Source organism: Primulina huaijiensis, chromosome 4 (assembly GCF_012295235.1).
Source record: "Primulina huaijiensis isolate GDHJ02 chromosome 4, ASM1229523v2, whole genome shotgun sequence".
Lineage (NCBI taxonomy): Eukaryota > Viridiplantae > Streptophyta > Magnoliopsida > Lamiales > Gesneriaceae > Primulina > Primulina huaijiensis.
The window spans coordinates 20,593,681-20,608,161 of NC_133309.1; the positions used below are offsets into that span (position 1 = coordinate 20,593,681).

Here is a 14,481-nt window from a genome sequence, read left to right on the forward strand (position 1 = left end):
AAGATTGGGTAGAAGAGTTTTCTAGTGTTCTCTGGGCATACAGGACTACTCCCCGAACACATCATCAAGAAACTCCTTTCAATCTTATGTATGATTCTGAAGCAGTCCTTCCTGTGGAAATTGGACAATCTTCTGTCCTGGTAGATTCTTATCCGGATGATAATGATCTGAGCCGAACAATGGAATTGGATCTGGTGGAGGAAATGATAGAGCGGGCTGTGATTCGAACGGAAGCTTATCGAGGTCGGGTTATGAAATCATACAACAATCGAGTCCGGATCCGAGACTTTTAGATAGGCGATCTGGTGATGAAAAAATTCAATACAGCAAGAGATGTTGGTAAATTGGAAGCTCGGTGAGAAGGACCCTTCAAGATAATCCGGAAAGTCAGCTCGAGAGCTTTTTATCTAAAGGATGCTCAAAGACGTTCTCTCAAGCGACCCTGGAATACTTTTCACTTGAAAAAGTATTACGCTTGAAATGTAATTATTGTATGAAGTAATAATGAAGTTCTTTTCTTCTAAAAAATTGTATGAAATATTATATCTAAACCCAGGAGGTAAGAGATCCCGGCTAAATATCCAAGTCTCGGTATCTTTTCTAAAAAATTGTATGAAATATTATATCTAAACCCAGGAGGTAAGAGATCCCGGCTAAATATCCAAGTCTCGGTATCCGTACCCTGGCCCAGAGCTCCGTACCTTGGTTATTTATTAAGCCCAAGGCTCCGTACCCTAGCTCGGGGTTCCGCACCTCGACCATTCCAAGTCTCGGATCCGTACCCTGGTTATTCATTAAGCCCAGGGCTCCGTACCCTGGCTCGGGGCTCTGCACCTCAACCATTTCAAGTCCCGGGATCCGTACCCTAGTTATTCATTAAGCCAAGAGCTCCGTATCCTAGCTCGGGGCTCCGCACCTCCACCATTTCAAGTCCCTGGATCCATACCCTGGCCTAGGGCTCCGTACCCTGGTTATTCATTAAGCCCAGGGCTCCGTACCCTGGCTCGGAGCTCCGCACATCGACCATTCTAAGTCCCGAGATCCTTACCCTGGTTATTCATTGAGCCCAGGGCTCCGTACCCTGGCTCGGGGCTCCGCACCCTGGCTCAGGGCTCCGCACATCGACCATTCCAAGTCTCAAGATCCGTACCCTGGCCCAGGGCTCCGCACCTCGACCATTCCAAGTCTCGGAATCCGTACCCTGGCCCAGGGCTCCGTACCTTGGCAAGAAACCCCGATCACTTCATAAGAAGGTCCGGTTACTTTCCAATACTTAGAAATTTCTCTAAGTAATCAACATTCTATAAAGAAAAGTAACCCAGTTATTATTCATGATCTAGTTACGGAAATGAAGATAGTTTAGAAAAGAGAAATTCATTAATAAAAGCCCGAATGCAGAGATTAGAATAAATCATGAAATAAAAAGAAAAGACTTGCAATCCTACTCTATATTTATGGGAACTGGCTGCTCCTCTCCTTTTTCATCTTCCTTCCCCTCAGAGTCCTTCGGAAGTGATTCTATAGCCCGACCAAAATCGAGAAAATCTTCCCTATCTTCCGGAAGGAGCTCGGCTTCTTCAAATTGCTCTCGGCCTTTGTCAAAGCCAGCCCGAAAGAAAGAGTAGACCCGATCTTCAACGACCTTCTTGAATTCCGAAGATTGGACGAATGAGGCTTGCCTCTTGTCCTGATCGTATTTAAGAGCAGTCAGGGCATCCTCAGCAGCACTTGCCCGGGACATCTGTCTATCCACCTCATTGGTCAATTAATCATTCCTTGATTCTAAGAAAGAGACAGTCCCCCGTAGAGTTTTCTCCCGGACAAGGCTCTCGTCACCGTCATCTCGGACCTTAGCCAGATCCGCTTGAGTTATTTCCAGCTGATGGTTGGCCTTATCTAAAGCAGCTTGAAGGCAATTGCTTCCTCGTGAATTGACGAGCTCGGGACAATTCCCCTTGTAATTGCCCGAGAATATCCTGGGACGCCCGGTCTCCATTACCTTCAAAGGTGGCCGCCGCAGCTACCTCTTCAAAGACCGATATCTGCATTTGAACACCCTGTTCTCAAGGAGTCAGTAAAAAAAAGAGAGAGGGAGAGAGAGAGGATCAGAGAGACTTACGGAAAAGATCCGGTTTGACCCCTCAGAGCTTGAGGGTCAGGAGAGAGTTCTTTAGATGTGCCTCCTCAACAGGAAGAAGCATATGTTTGAGGAGTCTGAGTCCAGTTGGAGTGGCTCCCTCCGAGAAGATGTTGGCCCGAGTAGGCAGGTTGGACTGCAGAGGCTCGTTGAAGGGCCGATTTTGAGGAAGATTGGTGGATTGAGTTGTTTGGGAGGTGCCCTGGTTTCCTCTTTTGTTGCCTTCAATCAATATCAGCTCCGGGCTTGTTACAGCCTTTCTCTTCCTCTGAATGAGGGAAACATGATCTTCAGAATCTTCTTGGGAGTCCGTCTGAGTCACCTCCCACTCTTGCTGAGTTTCTGCTCGAACAAATTCATTCAGCCGGTCCATCTCTTCCTCGGCTATTTTCTTTTTCTCAGCAGCCACTCTCCGAGCAGCCAATTTCTTCTCTTTGGCTGCCTTCTCAGCCGTCCATTTCTTCGCGAAGACCTCTTGCATTTTGAGTTATCTGTTAGAAACAAAGGAAGAGAAAAGCGGAGTAGTTACCGAGTTGAGCGTCCGAGCAAGCGACTTCTTCCATAACCCAGTCAATTGGGTCCTCTACCCGAGCACTCAACCTGTAAGTTAAAAAATTTTCTTCGGAGATGAGGGTGGAAGAAGAAAACTTTTGACCCTCCACCAAGTCATGGCTTTGGATTTAAGGTTCCTCGAACTTATAAGATCGGAGAAGAGAGGGTTGTGAAGGAAGAGAAGGAAGAGACCAGGTCAAACAGGGAAGTTGTATATAGAAAAAGCGTCCTTTCCATCCCTTCTGGGAAGAAAAGATATCATCAAGGAATCTAGATTTTAGCCAGGCAGATAAGGAGAAAGCATTATCTCCCATCAAGCAGACAAAAAAATAGTGGATAATCAGAGGGGTGATAATGAGATTGTGCATTCTAAAAAGAATCTACGTAGAGGCCATGATTCAGAAAGAGTTGGGGTGCAGCTGGTTAATGGGGACACCAAAAAACTTGGCAACCTCAGTGTAAAAAGAAGGGATGGTAAATCTAAGATCATTTCTAACTTGGTGCCGAAAAAAAATGGTAAAACCAGAAGGAAGGTGATCGACCCTATCAGAGGGACCGAGAATCAAAATGGGAAAGTAATAAAGAACAGAGCCCAGGGCTCGGAGTTCCTCGTCAACTCCCAAACACAGGGTGTTGCACATAGAAGCGAACCAAGGAACCCCAGGAACTTCTGAGTGAGAGGGGAAAGAAGCCCGGGCTTTTCCCTTAACCTTGCCCTTTTTCAGAGCTCGGGAAGGGCCAGAAGATGAGGATTTTGATTTTAAGGTTTGGGGTTTTGAAAAAAGCTGGGTAAATAAACGTTTTGGGGGAGAGGGGGTTGAATCGGAGCGCATCGCTGTGGACTCATAACGAGGTGAGACTCGCGCATTTGCTCCAGAGGTGGACGAAGTGTAATCAGACATTTTGAAGGAAATAATGAAGGAAAACTTACGAGGATGATGGAACGAAGGATTGTTGATCGAAAATCACCGGAATGGAGGAATGTCGCACGTCGGAGAAAGTGAATGAAATTTGAGAGAAATTCAGAAATTGTAAAAGTGGTAAATGAAGGGGGTTCATCGTCTTATATAGATGAAAGGAGAATGATCTCAACCGTTGATCTAAAGGAAAATCGGACGGCCAGGATGCGTTTTGAGAATTGTGCGGGTAGATGAAAAGACATACACGAAAATCGAGGTGTATCAGACTGTACACTTTCTCAGAATTCGAAGCGTTTTGGGCCGTTCAAATTATAGGGCCCACATCATCATGACATCAGCCCTACCACCCGAGAATACTAAACGACAAAATATCTTAAGCCCGGAAGACATGAGGTCTCGGCACTTTTATCTAATCTAAACATAAAGTCCTGGCACCTTATTTTATGTCCAAGATGCACGAATCTCCGATGTTTTTATAAGCCAGAACTGATTATCTTTCTGATGAAGTTCAAGCATGACTGATCGGGACAGCGAGTAAGACTCTAGTCCGACTATTTAAGAGAGGGGTGGTGATACCTCCATAAGGGCCCGGGTCATCTGGATAAGCCCAAATCAGGATAAGTTATCAGGAAGAATTCGTTATAAACCTGGCAGGTGAATGCCCGGGACATCTTCTCCCAGCGCTACCAGAAGCACGGGCTTTCATACAAGTTCCTGGGAGGCTATCTACCCGGGATACCTCGAAATTAACACTTCACTCGAGTACACTAGTATGAGATACCTTATGCTTGACAATAATTATTGTCAGAACTACAGGAGTTGGCGTGTCAGAGAAGTTGTCAGAAGCAGGGTATAGACAGCCATCTTACCCTAAGTAGTAAGTGGACACTGAAAACAAAATAATCATGAGATTTCTCTCCTATAAATATCAAGTATGTTTTACATTTAAAAGATTCACACATTCTGATTTAGAAGCTCTTGACACCCACGTATATCCAGACACATATATAGTCATTTTCTCCTTCATCGCCATCTGTTATCTTAAGCATCAGAGTGGTTACGTCGAACACCCCTCCGACGCTCATTCACGAGTTTATTTCCTTGTTTACAGGTTCCGGTTGAAGCCATAATCACCAAGATATATCTATTGCTCATTTTCCAAAACAAAACTCTTATCCGATTCGATTAATTGCCACGACATAACTCACCCGATTCACCCATATCTCATCATTAGTCTAAAGAGCAAGGGACAACGGGTGAGACTCCGATCTCATATAAATTGCATTTGAATCAGCAGAAGAAAAGGGAAGAAATTAGTGGGGTGTGGACAAGACAAATATTTCTGCACATTCTCGCTACAGTTTCACCGAAAGAACAGCAGTGAAATTACAAGAAAGTTAGATGGAAAGAGAGTCGGGCTAATCAATGACATTAAAAGATCTGGCTTTGGTAATTTTCATGTCACTCAACTGAAAGAATTCCCACTGTTGCCTCTACACTTTTCCACACTTCACATAAAAAGCTGTCCCCTTTTTTAAACAAGAAGAATTCAAGGACAGTAACTAACCATTTTCAGCTTTTTTTTTTTTGCAAATTAACTCCAGTTTTTCTTTACAAGGCCCCACCCCAAGAAAGTCTATAAATGGTGGTGGTGCAGTTCTTTCCTCTGCGGTTGGTACAATTCCTGGAACTTGTTGCGGTGATGAAGATGAGATCTCTGAAGGGTGGTAGTGATGGTTCTGTGACTGCTGAACTGCAGACATCAGAGAAGGGTAGGAAGGATAACAATTAATAATTGTCCCATCCCAAGATTTGCTACAGTTCTTGAAAATTCCCATCATCTCACTCATATTATTATTGTTGCTACCTGTGTCAAAAACAACAGTAGAAAATGAAATAAAGCATAAATTATGGGCTAAAAATATCATCTTTCTCAATAGTTTATAGCTATCTCACATCGTCATGATGATGTTACAAACCTCAAAAGAAAAAATAATTTCTTCATCATGCCAATAATTTTAATTATTCATATGAAAAATGTTTGAAAAACCACAGATTCACAATTCTTGAAGAGAACTAGCAAGTGCAAACCGAGCCAAACTAGTGAATTTGTGTTTCGTAGTCAGAATTCGATTGTAAGCAGAATTTGATTAATTAATCCGCAAGAACCTATCTTTAATAATATAATCAGTTCGATAAATACTCAAGATTTCATTTTCCATAGACTGGAACTGAGAATCCATACCTGTCAAGAAACCAGCAGATGTCTCCGGTGCCCAGAATCCATAACCAGTATCAGGTGTTGCTCCGCCGCCGCCGGTGGAATCACACTTAACACCACCAAAATGTTGGCACTTGGTCTCTATTTGAACATCTGCCGAGACATTATAGAGCGAAGGGGAATCATCGTCTCCCATTCTCTTACAGACAAATTGGCCCATTTTCCTCCTCCTGAAAGCACTGGATTGCTCTCTATACTTCCTCGCCATAACAACATGCCAATGATTCTTCACCGCATTGTCTGTTCTTCCGGGGAACAGCCTCGCGATCATAGCCCATTTGTTGCCATACAATCTGTGAGCAACCATAAGTCTCTCCTCTTCTTCTTCACTGAAAGCCCGTCTGTTAATCTTCGGATCCAACTGATTAAACCATCTTAATCTACAGCTTTTACCTGCACGTATACCCAAAGAATCACAAAATCAGAAGAAGGAAACAAAAAGAAAACAGGAAGAAAAGAGATTAACCCCTAGCTAGATTGATGTGATTACAAATAAATTAGTTCTATTCAAATTTTACCTGATCTTCCTTCTAGTTTCTGTGCAATAAGGTTCCAATTATGAGGGCCATAAATGGCGACGAGTTCTTTAAGTTTCGAATCCTCCGCAGGCCTCCAGTGCCCTCTCGCGCAAAATTTTGATCGCCCATTTCCATTACTTGAATAATCTTTCCCACTGCTCGGTAGCGCTGCATGCATGTTAGACTCATCTTCTTCGTTTAAACTTGCATTCAGATCAATAATCTCGTTATTCTCTCCGAACCCATCACTGGAATCCGAGCATTTCCCTTCACAATTATGCGTTTCATCCAAACAAGAAAAACCCCAGTGATCAGCACTGCTACTCTTAGAAAAAGAAGAGCTGATCTTCTCCATAGAAGAATACTCAAACCTGTTGCTTAAAGTAAGTGAGTTCCAACCTTCAAACATCGTCCCCGCCATTAACCTAAACAGATCCAACAAGAAGGCAGATAGCAAACTCTGTATGAATCCTGGGTCCAATTCTTGCTGTTAAAAAGAAATCCATTTTTTTCTCTGACAGATGATTCTGTCCTTGTACTGTTACGAGGTCATCCATCCATCATCACGATTATCAGGTGATGAAGATTGTGGCAAGTAAAAGATTTTCGAATAAGATGTGCGTGTGGGGGGGAAATCGACAGACGTTGGAAATGGAAAGAGAGAGGGTTTCCGAGGTGAGAGACAGCAGAGAAAATGGAAAGGAATTCAAAGCGCATAGGGTATTTGTAACAGAAAGCTGTACACGGACAGGGCGCGCTGATGTTGATCTACTCTTCCGCCCTTACAAACCCACTGTGTTTTTATGCGTAACGATGTTTATATATATCAATGTATACATGACCTAATTCTTACCGCATGCGGGAAATTTCTCTAAATGGTTCCTTTGATTCGTTTTACTAAAAATTATAATTTTTGTAACGATCAAACAATCTCTAAGTATAAAAAATTATCGTACCTGATATTTTGTTTGTAAAATTGAAATTTATGTAAGATTTTACTTAATAAATTATGTTGAACATTATGTTTCAGATTTTCTTAAAGTTCACAGTAGTTAAAACATCGTGTGTCGATCGTTTGGAAATTTATATGAAATTTTATTTGATAAATTATGTTTAAAATTTAGGTTTTTTCTACGTTATTTTGATCTTGAAGTAATATTAGGATATTTACAAGATATGAACAATTAAATAGAGAGAAAAAGGGTTTCATTTATTTATTAAAAATGAAATGGTTAAGAAGGTTTTATTCCTTGTTTTATTAAGAAAAAAAATGATAATCTCTCTATATTTATTGAATACAAATGATTCTTTGAAAATTGTTTTTGATACACATAAAAGTTATTTTTATTAAAAAAAACCCAATCATGTAAAACATAAGTAAATGGAAAGAAACAGCAATTGACGTTTGAAGTTGCATATTATTTATCTTATCCCAATTCGTATTTATTTGATCATATTATTTATCAATCTACTAATTATTTATTTTACATCAATCAAATCGTTGAATTTAAATTATAATATTATCCTTAATAACTAATATTATTAATATTCTATTAATTATTAGAAAAACAAAATGATAATTTATTCTTCAATGGTAATTTATTCTTCTTTCTTTTTACTTTTAATCAAAGATCAACATATATTATTTATCAAAACAAATTCTAATAAAAACACCTTTGAAAACTTTCTACAACTCTTTTGCCAAGATGAAAATTACTTAAATACTATTATAATTTGATTGGGTTATGTTTTAAATTTTTTAATTTGTCAATTAACTCAATTAGTTAGTTTTTTTAAAAAATTACTCCAGACTTTCCGAAATTCAGACATGACAATAAACATTGTTGTCATGACAGAAAATTCAAAAGTAGCAAAACTCTTACATCAGATCCAATGATCCAAGTGTGTAAGGAGTTGTATATTTTATGTTTGAATGTATAAACCCCACAACTCGAAATATATTAAGATCTTTAAATCTAATAAATGATCTAATTAATCATATCATGACACCAAATTTTACTGATAAATCCAATGTCGTGTAAGCATCAAGTAAACATTATATTAATTATGAAAATTGATACTATACTATTTGTTTGCACAATATTTGATTTGCGAGCGTGTCAGGTGCAAAAATGCATCAATTTGTGTAAAAACAATGAAAATATAACTTCTAGGAACCACGACGATTATGAACACTAAATTTGATCGTTCGTTATAGTCTTCTAAATAAAAACAACACCAAAACGAAATGCTTTGTTTTAAATTTTTCCCATATCTCCTAAGGGTGTCATTTTAAATTTTCGGATTGAATCGTGTCGAGTTAGTGAGTCGTATCTGATTATGACACCCCTAATTTCTCCTTTCCCATCAATCTTATCAAATTGATATTTAATTCAAACTTCCAAATATATGGTTTAGTTTATATCATAAAAAATGATAATAACACGATTTCATGTTTTCAATAAATTATAGCAACTATTATGTATATGTTTTCGCTCATTTTTTAAAATGATTAATTCAATTTATTATATAAGTTTATAATTAAATTTTTTGTAAACAATTTTCAACAATAATTTTATAAATTTAATGCTAAAATGATATGGAACATGGATTACATAGTTTAGAGTAGGTCTCTTGTGAGACTGTCTCACGTATCTTTATTTGTGAGACAGGTCAACCCTACCGATATTCACAATAAAAAGTAATACTCTTAACATAAAAAGTAATATTTTTTCATGGATGACCCAAATAAGAGATCTGTTTCACTAGTACGACACGTGAGATCGTCTAACACAAATTTTTGCCCATAGTTTATGCGTTATTTATCGGAAATAAGAAGATAATTAACATAGTTTGCTTTAAGAATAAAAGTTGCATCAGCATATATTTTTCCAAGGCACGCAATTTATAATATATAATTTGTAATATTTCATCGAAAAAATAAATATTTGTGATACAAATTTTCACACCCGTGCGTGTTCGCACTAGAGTCAACTTTTAGGTGAAAATAGGTCAAATTACATTTTATTTGTGACATATTATTTCTCGGAAAAAAATATTATATTTCTCCTATATTATATATTCCAAGTAACTTTTACAGCAATTTTATGTATTGATTAATTTGCATGGATCGAACACATAATAATATAATGATATTATTACTTTTTTTGAATAAATTATATTGTTGAATATTAGAAAACTAGACTCCAATAAATACTCTCAAAAAAAATACTAATGTTCCTTCCCATGTATAATACCTATTCTTTATAATAATATTATTTTTATAAAACACAAAAACAAGAGGGAACATCTACCATAAAATCCAGGCAAAAAAAATTCCAATATCATTATAGTTTTAATACATAAAACTATGTAAAAAAAATTATTTTTTGGTTTTAAAATGAAATTTATAACTTTTTTAAAATTGTAATGATATATCATAGATATATAATACACATTTTCAAATAACAACTTGATGCTTTAAAAGAATTTGTTGGAAAATACTTTGGCTCAATAGAAAAATATGAAAAAACTAATCTTTTATGAATTAAATAAAATCATAACAATTTATAACACATGTTTTCCATTGTAGTCATTTGTAAGACCATCTCCAACTCATATCATCTATTTTTCATCATCTATCCTCCAAAATAGAAATTTATGGATCTCTATTTTCAAAAACTTTATCCAACTCATATACTCAAAATATTACCAAATACTATTTTTCTTTAATTTATTTCATTTTCGAATACACATACACACACATATAATTAATTAATTTCATAATATATTATTTAACTAAACTTAATTAATTCGCTAAACATGACACAACTACATTTGTATTTGACTCGATATATTTAAAACAATACATTTATTTTGTCATCAAATTGCAAACAAGAGACAATTACATTCATCATACAGACATAAAATATAAATCAAGACAAACATAAACGACACATATGATTTAAAGAACAACATACAAATTGACCATTAAAATTACTAATATTCCGAATTATTGTATTCCTCTCACAAATGGTCAATAAGAGCATCTCGAAGTGTATAGTGAGCCAATTTATGTTTTATTTTACGATGGTGTGCAAGAAACTCTTGAAATCAGGCATGCTCATCACGTGTCATTACAACATCTGGGATGGGTGCCTCATGATAATATGTGACTGGCACATTCCATTCATTTTCATCTTCAATAATCATATTATGCATTATAATGCATGTTGTCATGATATTATGCAGTACTTGTTTGCTCCAAACTCGTGCAGGTCCAGTGATTATCGTCCACTTTGATTGGAGTACTCTAAATGCTCGTTCAACATCTTTTCTGCAACTTTCTTGTTGTGCTGCAAAATATTTCTTCTTTGGACCTTATGGATTTTGAATTGTTTGCACTAGAGTGGCCCACTTTGGATATATACCATCTGCTAGGTAGTATCTCATGTTGTATTCTTTTCCTTGTATGACATAGTTAGCGGTGGGAGCTACTCCATTGGCCAAATTAACAAAGAGATGAGATTTTGACAACACATTAATGTCATTTTTGAACCTGGCAAACCAAAATATGCATGTCATATCCACAACTCGTAATCTGCTATAGCCTCCAAAATGATTGTTGGTTTTCCGCTATGAGTAGCATATTGTCCAGCCCAACTTGTTGGACAGTTTTTCCACTTCCAATGCATACAATCTAGGCTTCCCAACATCCACGAGAATCCACGTTGTTTTCCAATAAGGAGAATCCTTTCAATGTCATCAGCAATGGGAGACCAAAGATACCAGTCACTAAACACCTCCACCACAGCTTGGCAAAATCTTTTTAAACTTTCAATCGCAGTAGACTCCTCGATTTTAATATACTCATCCGTTGAATCAGACGCCACGTCGTATGCTAAGATACGCATTGCAGCTGTTATCTTCTGGTATGGGGACAACTCGGGCCTCCTCAACGCATCTACTTTCTTTACGAGGTAATTATCATGTTGATGAACAAATTCGATAATTCGCAAGAATAGCTGACGAGACATTCGAAGTCGCTTGAAAATTGATTCATTGTACATTGGAGACTCAGAAAAATAATCATTGTACAAGCGTTGTTCAGCGGCTGATCTGTCTCGATTAATCACAACATGGCCAGGGATCGAGCCTCGACGGTGCAAATTATCACATTCTTGGAAGTAATTGGAGACAACGGTGCCACTGTTTATGAGTTGGCTTAAAACAGTTTGTTGTTCGTCAATGCGATTTAACTCATTCTTTATGTTGGCACTAGGTTGATCTTCGTCGTCCGTTGACGAGGAGGACGAGTAGAAAGAAAAACTTGAAGGTCCTCCCTCATGAAAATTCATTTTTGAGCAAGATAAGTAAATTATCAAGAAGCCACTGGTCTTTAAATAAGTGATGACATTTTTTAGTTTACTTATGTTAGATATTTTAGTTGCAGCTGTCACGAATTGTCTAGTCACAATCAGAAACAGGTCTTTTGTCAACATATTGTTTTCTCTCCAAAATTTCTTCATGGTATCAAGAGCCAATTTACCAAAGGATTTTGATAGTTTGATTAAAGAACTGTTAATCACATCCACAACTTTCGCGGATCGAACTCCGCGGGGGGGTGCGGGGGGAGCGCGCCCCCGATCGGGGTTTGGGGACAGCCACGAAAATTATTTTTGTTATGCAATTATTGATTGGGATTCTTTTGTTTTCGCATCGACTTGGTTTTGTTTACTGTGTTGAAAAATATTTGTCACGGACTATGCATTTCTACTAAAATCCAACTAAGGTTGTCTAGCAAAGACAAGTCAGTTGTCACATGTTGTCTAGTCGTAATCAGAGACAACTCATCTGTCAACTCTTGTCTATATAGTAGCTGTCACGGGCTATGCACTTTCACTAAGAGCCAACTGAAGGGTTGTCACGTTGCAGTCAGCTATCACGGGTTGTCTATTTGCTAGCAAAGACAAGTCATCTAGCACGAGTTTTCACCCAATAATAAAGAAACTCTGTAATATGTCAGAGATGCATTGTACATTCAAAATAAAGTTTTTCCAATACACACCTTTAGATCAAAGCTACTAAAGAACACTTGAAGGACATTTCCACCATGGCCAAATGTACTGAGAAAATGGTGGCTGTGATGAAGAATGCTGAGGTACATAGACAACAGCTCATTGATGTTGATAAACAAAGGAATGCGATGATGGCTTTTAAGGAAGAAAATAAAATACGAAGGATGAACCCTATGTGCGTTGATGAATCAGTCCCTGCATACTTGATCAAAGAACAACAAAAAATTTGGCAGAAAAGAATGGAGACGGGGGATGGCTCCGACGGGACTTCTACACCATTTGGACAGTTCCTCGGAGGAACTTCACCATCCGAGTCCGACCTTCCACCGTACTAGTTTAATCTCATGATTGCAATGAACTAAAAATGTGTTTATCTTTATTGTTGTGTGTGTGTGGGTTTTTTTAATTGTTGGTAATATGCCACTTAGTATTATCTACTTTTTCATGTCTAAAAATATCGCATGTTTATCAATTTAAATTAAGTTGATAATAAGTGTTTGTAATAAATTGTGTTGTATATTTCTTTGTCATTAAATTGTTCATTAGTTCCATTTGCTAACTATTATAAACTGTAAATTGTAATTAATTCATTAGAAAACTAAAACAATTAAAATGAAATTTTCAGAATTAAATAATTCAAAATAAAAAATAAAAAATTGAGCAAAAAATTATTTAACATTAAAAACAATTAAAATTTTGAAATAAAAAAATTGGCCAAAAAATTTAATAAAACTACAAAAGGACTATATTGTAATTTTTAGAATTCCAATTTTGTAATTATTTTCATCTCCTACTCAATCCTCTATATGAATAGTGGTACTCCATAAATGGAGAATCACTATCGTATGCTCTAAAATGGAGGAGGGAAATAAAGCATGGTTGTAGAAGATTTCGTTGGAGATGCCCTAAAGCAAACACTAATCCTTCAAAAAATTTACTATATTTATTATGTCTCTCAGTTATATTGATTCCCAAATGCTTATTTTGATTTTTTTTTTAAGTGAGTGATTTGTAGGACTAAGCGCTTACCGTTTTAACAAAAATTATAGCTGATGGTGATGATACAATTCAAATATTTTAAACTGCATAGTAGCCAAAGCGTCAAGGTTCGATCGCTCTATCCAAGAGGGGCAATTATTGTATGTCAACAATCTCCGATCCCTCTCAATAATTGCACTCTTTGCAATCAATGAGAATCGAACCCATGAACTTGGCTCAAATACCAATTGTAGGATCGAGAGCTTACCGCTTTACCAAAAATTATAGCTGGTGGTAATAATACAACTCAAATCTTTTAAACCGTTTAACAACTCAAACGCATGGTTCGATCGCTCTACCCAACAGTGACAATTATTACATCTCAAACATGATTTGCTACCTTTGGCGTAGTCTCCAAATTTAGACTTTAAAGCCATATAAACTACATGCCATTGACCCTAATTTTGAAATTTTAGTTCGATAATAAAGTTCAAATTAATATATTTTCAACAAAAAAAACTATAAAAAGTAAACCATAAAAATTATTTAACCTAAAAATGGTCCATCGTAGTACAACAAACTTAAAAAACATAAATCCCAGCGACGAACTTGTAAACAAATTAATGACACCAACCTCCAAATTATGAAAGTTATATCGAGTAGAAGATCATAACATAAAAAAAAATAAAAAAATAAAAACGTAACATAGAAAATAATGAATAAAGTGGTTAAAATAATAAATAAAGTTGTGAAATTAAATATTTTACAGCAATCAGGAGGAGGGCCAAGCCCACTTGCAGACGTTTTTCATTTATTGGTGACAGAGAAGATTGACTGGAAAAATATAGTACTAAATTTTCAGTGAAGTTTCCATATTTTGGTCAAATTTATCGAAACTTAACATTTATTCTGGTTTTTTTTTTTTGGCTTCAAAATCACAGTTCAGTAAAATGTTAGTAAATGGATTTGACCTCATTCGTTGTTTCCCGAATTTCATGCCTTAATTCTTGGAAAATGG

General features: G+C 36.9%; 2 protein-coding genes across 3 annotated transcripts; both read right to left on the reverse strand.

Annotated features, from left to right (window-relative positions):
• Positions 1 to 4,904: 4,904 nt before the first annotated feature.
• Positions 4,905 to 7,245, reverse strand: LOC140974739 (uncharacterized). 2 transcript variants are annotated; one of them, XM_073438223.1, is made up of 3 exons: positions 6,409 to 7,245; positions 5,855 to 6,283; positions 4,905 to 5,362 (listed from the first exon to the last, which is right to left on the reverse strand). In XM_073438223.1, exons 1-3 carry the CDS (start codon positions 6,827 to 6,829, stop codon positions 5,172 to 5,174), a joined length of 1,041 nt encoding a protein of 346 aa, XP_073294324.1. In that variant the 5' UTR covers positions 6,830 to 7,245; the 3' UTR covers positions 4,905 to 5,171. The 2 variants fall into 2 exon arrangements, with proteins under 2 accessions (XP_073294324.1, XP_073294323.1); XM_073438222.1 differs by having other exon boundaries at positions 4,906 to 5,476.
• A 3,743-nt stretch (positions 7,246 to 10,988) lies between these two features.
• LOC140974959 (uncharacterized) lies at positions 10,989 to 11,765 on the reverse strand. The gene has a single exon (XM_073438451.1). It carries the CDS (start codon positions 11,763 to 11,765, stop codon positions 10,989 to 10,991), a length of 777 nt encoding a protein of 258 aa, XP_073294552.1.
• Positions 11,766 to 14,481: the final 2,716 nt, after the last annotated feature.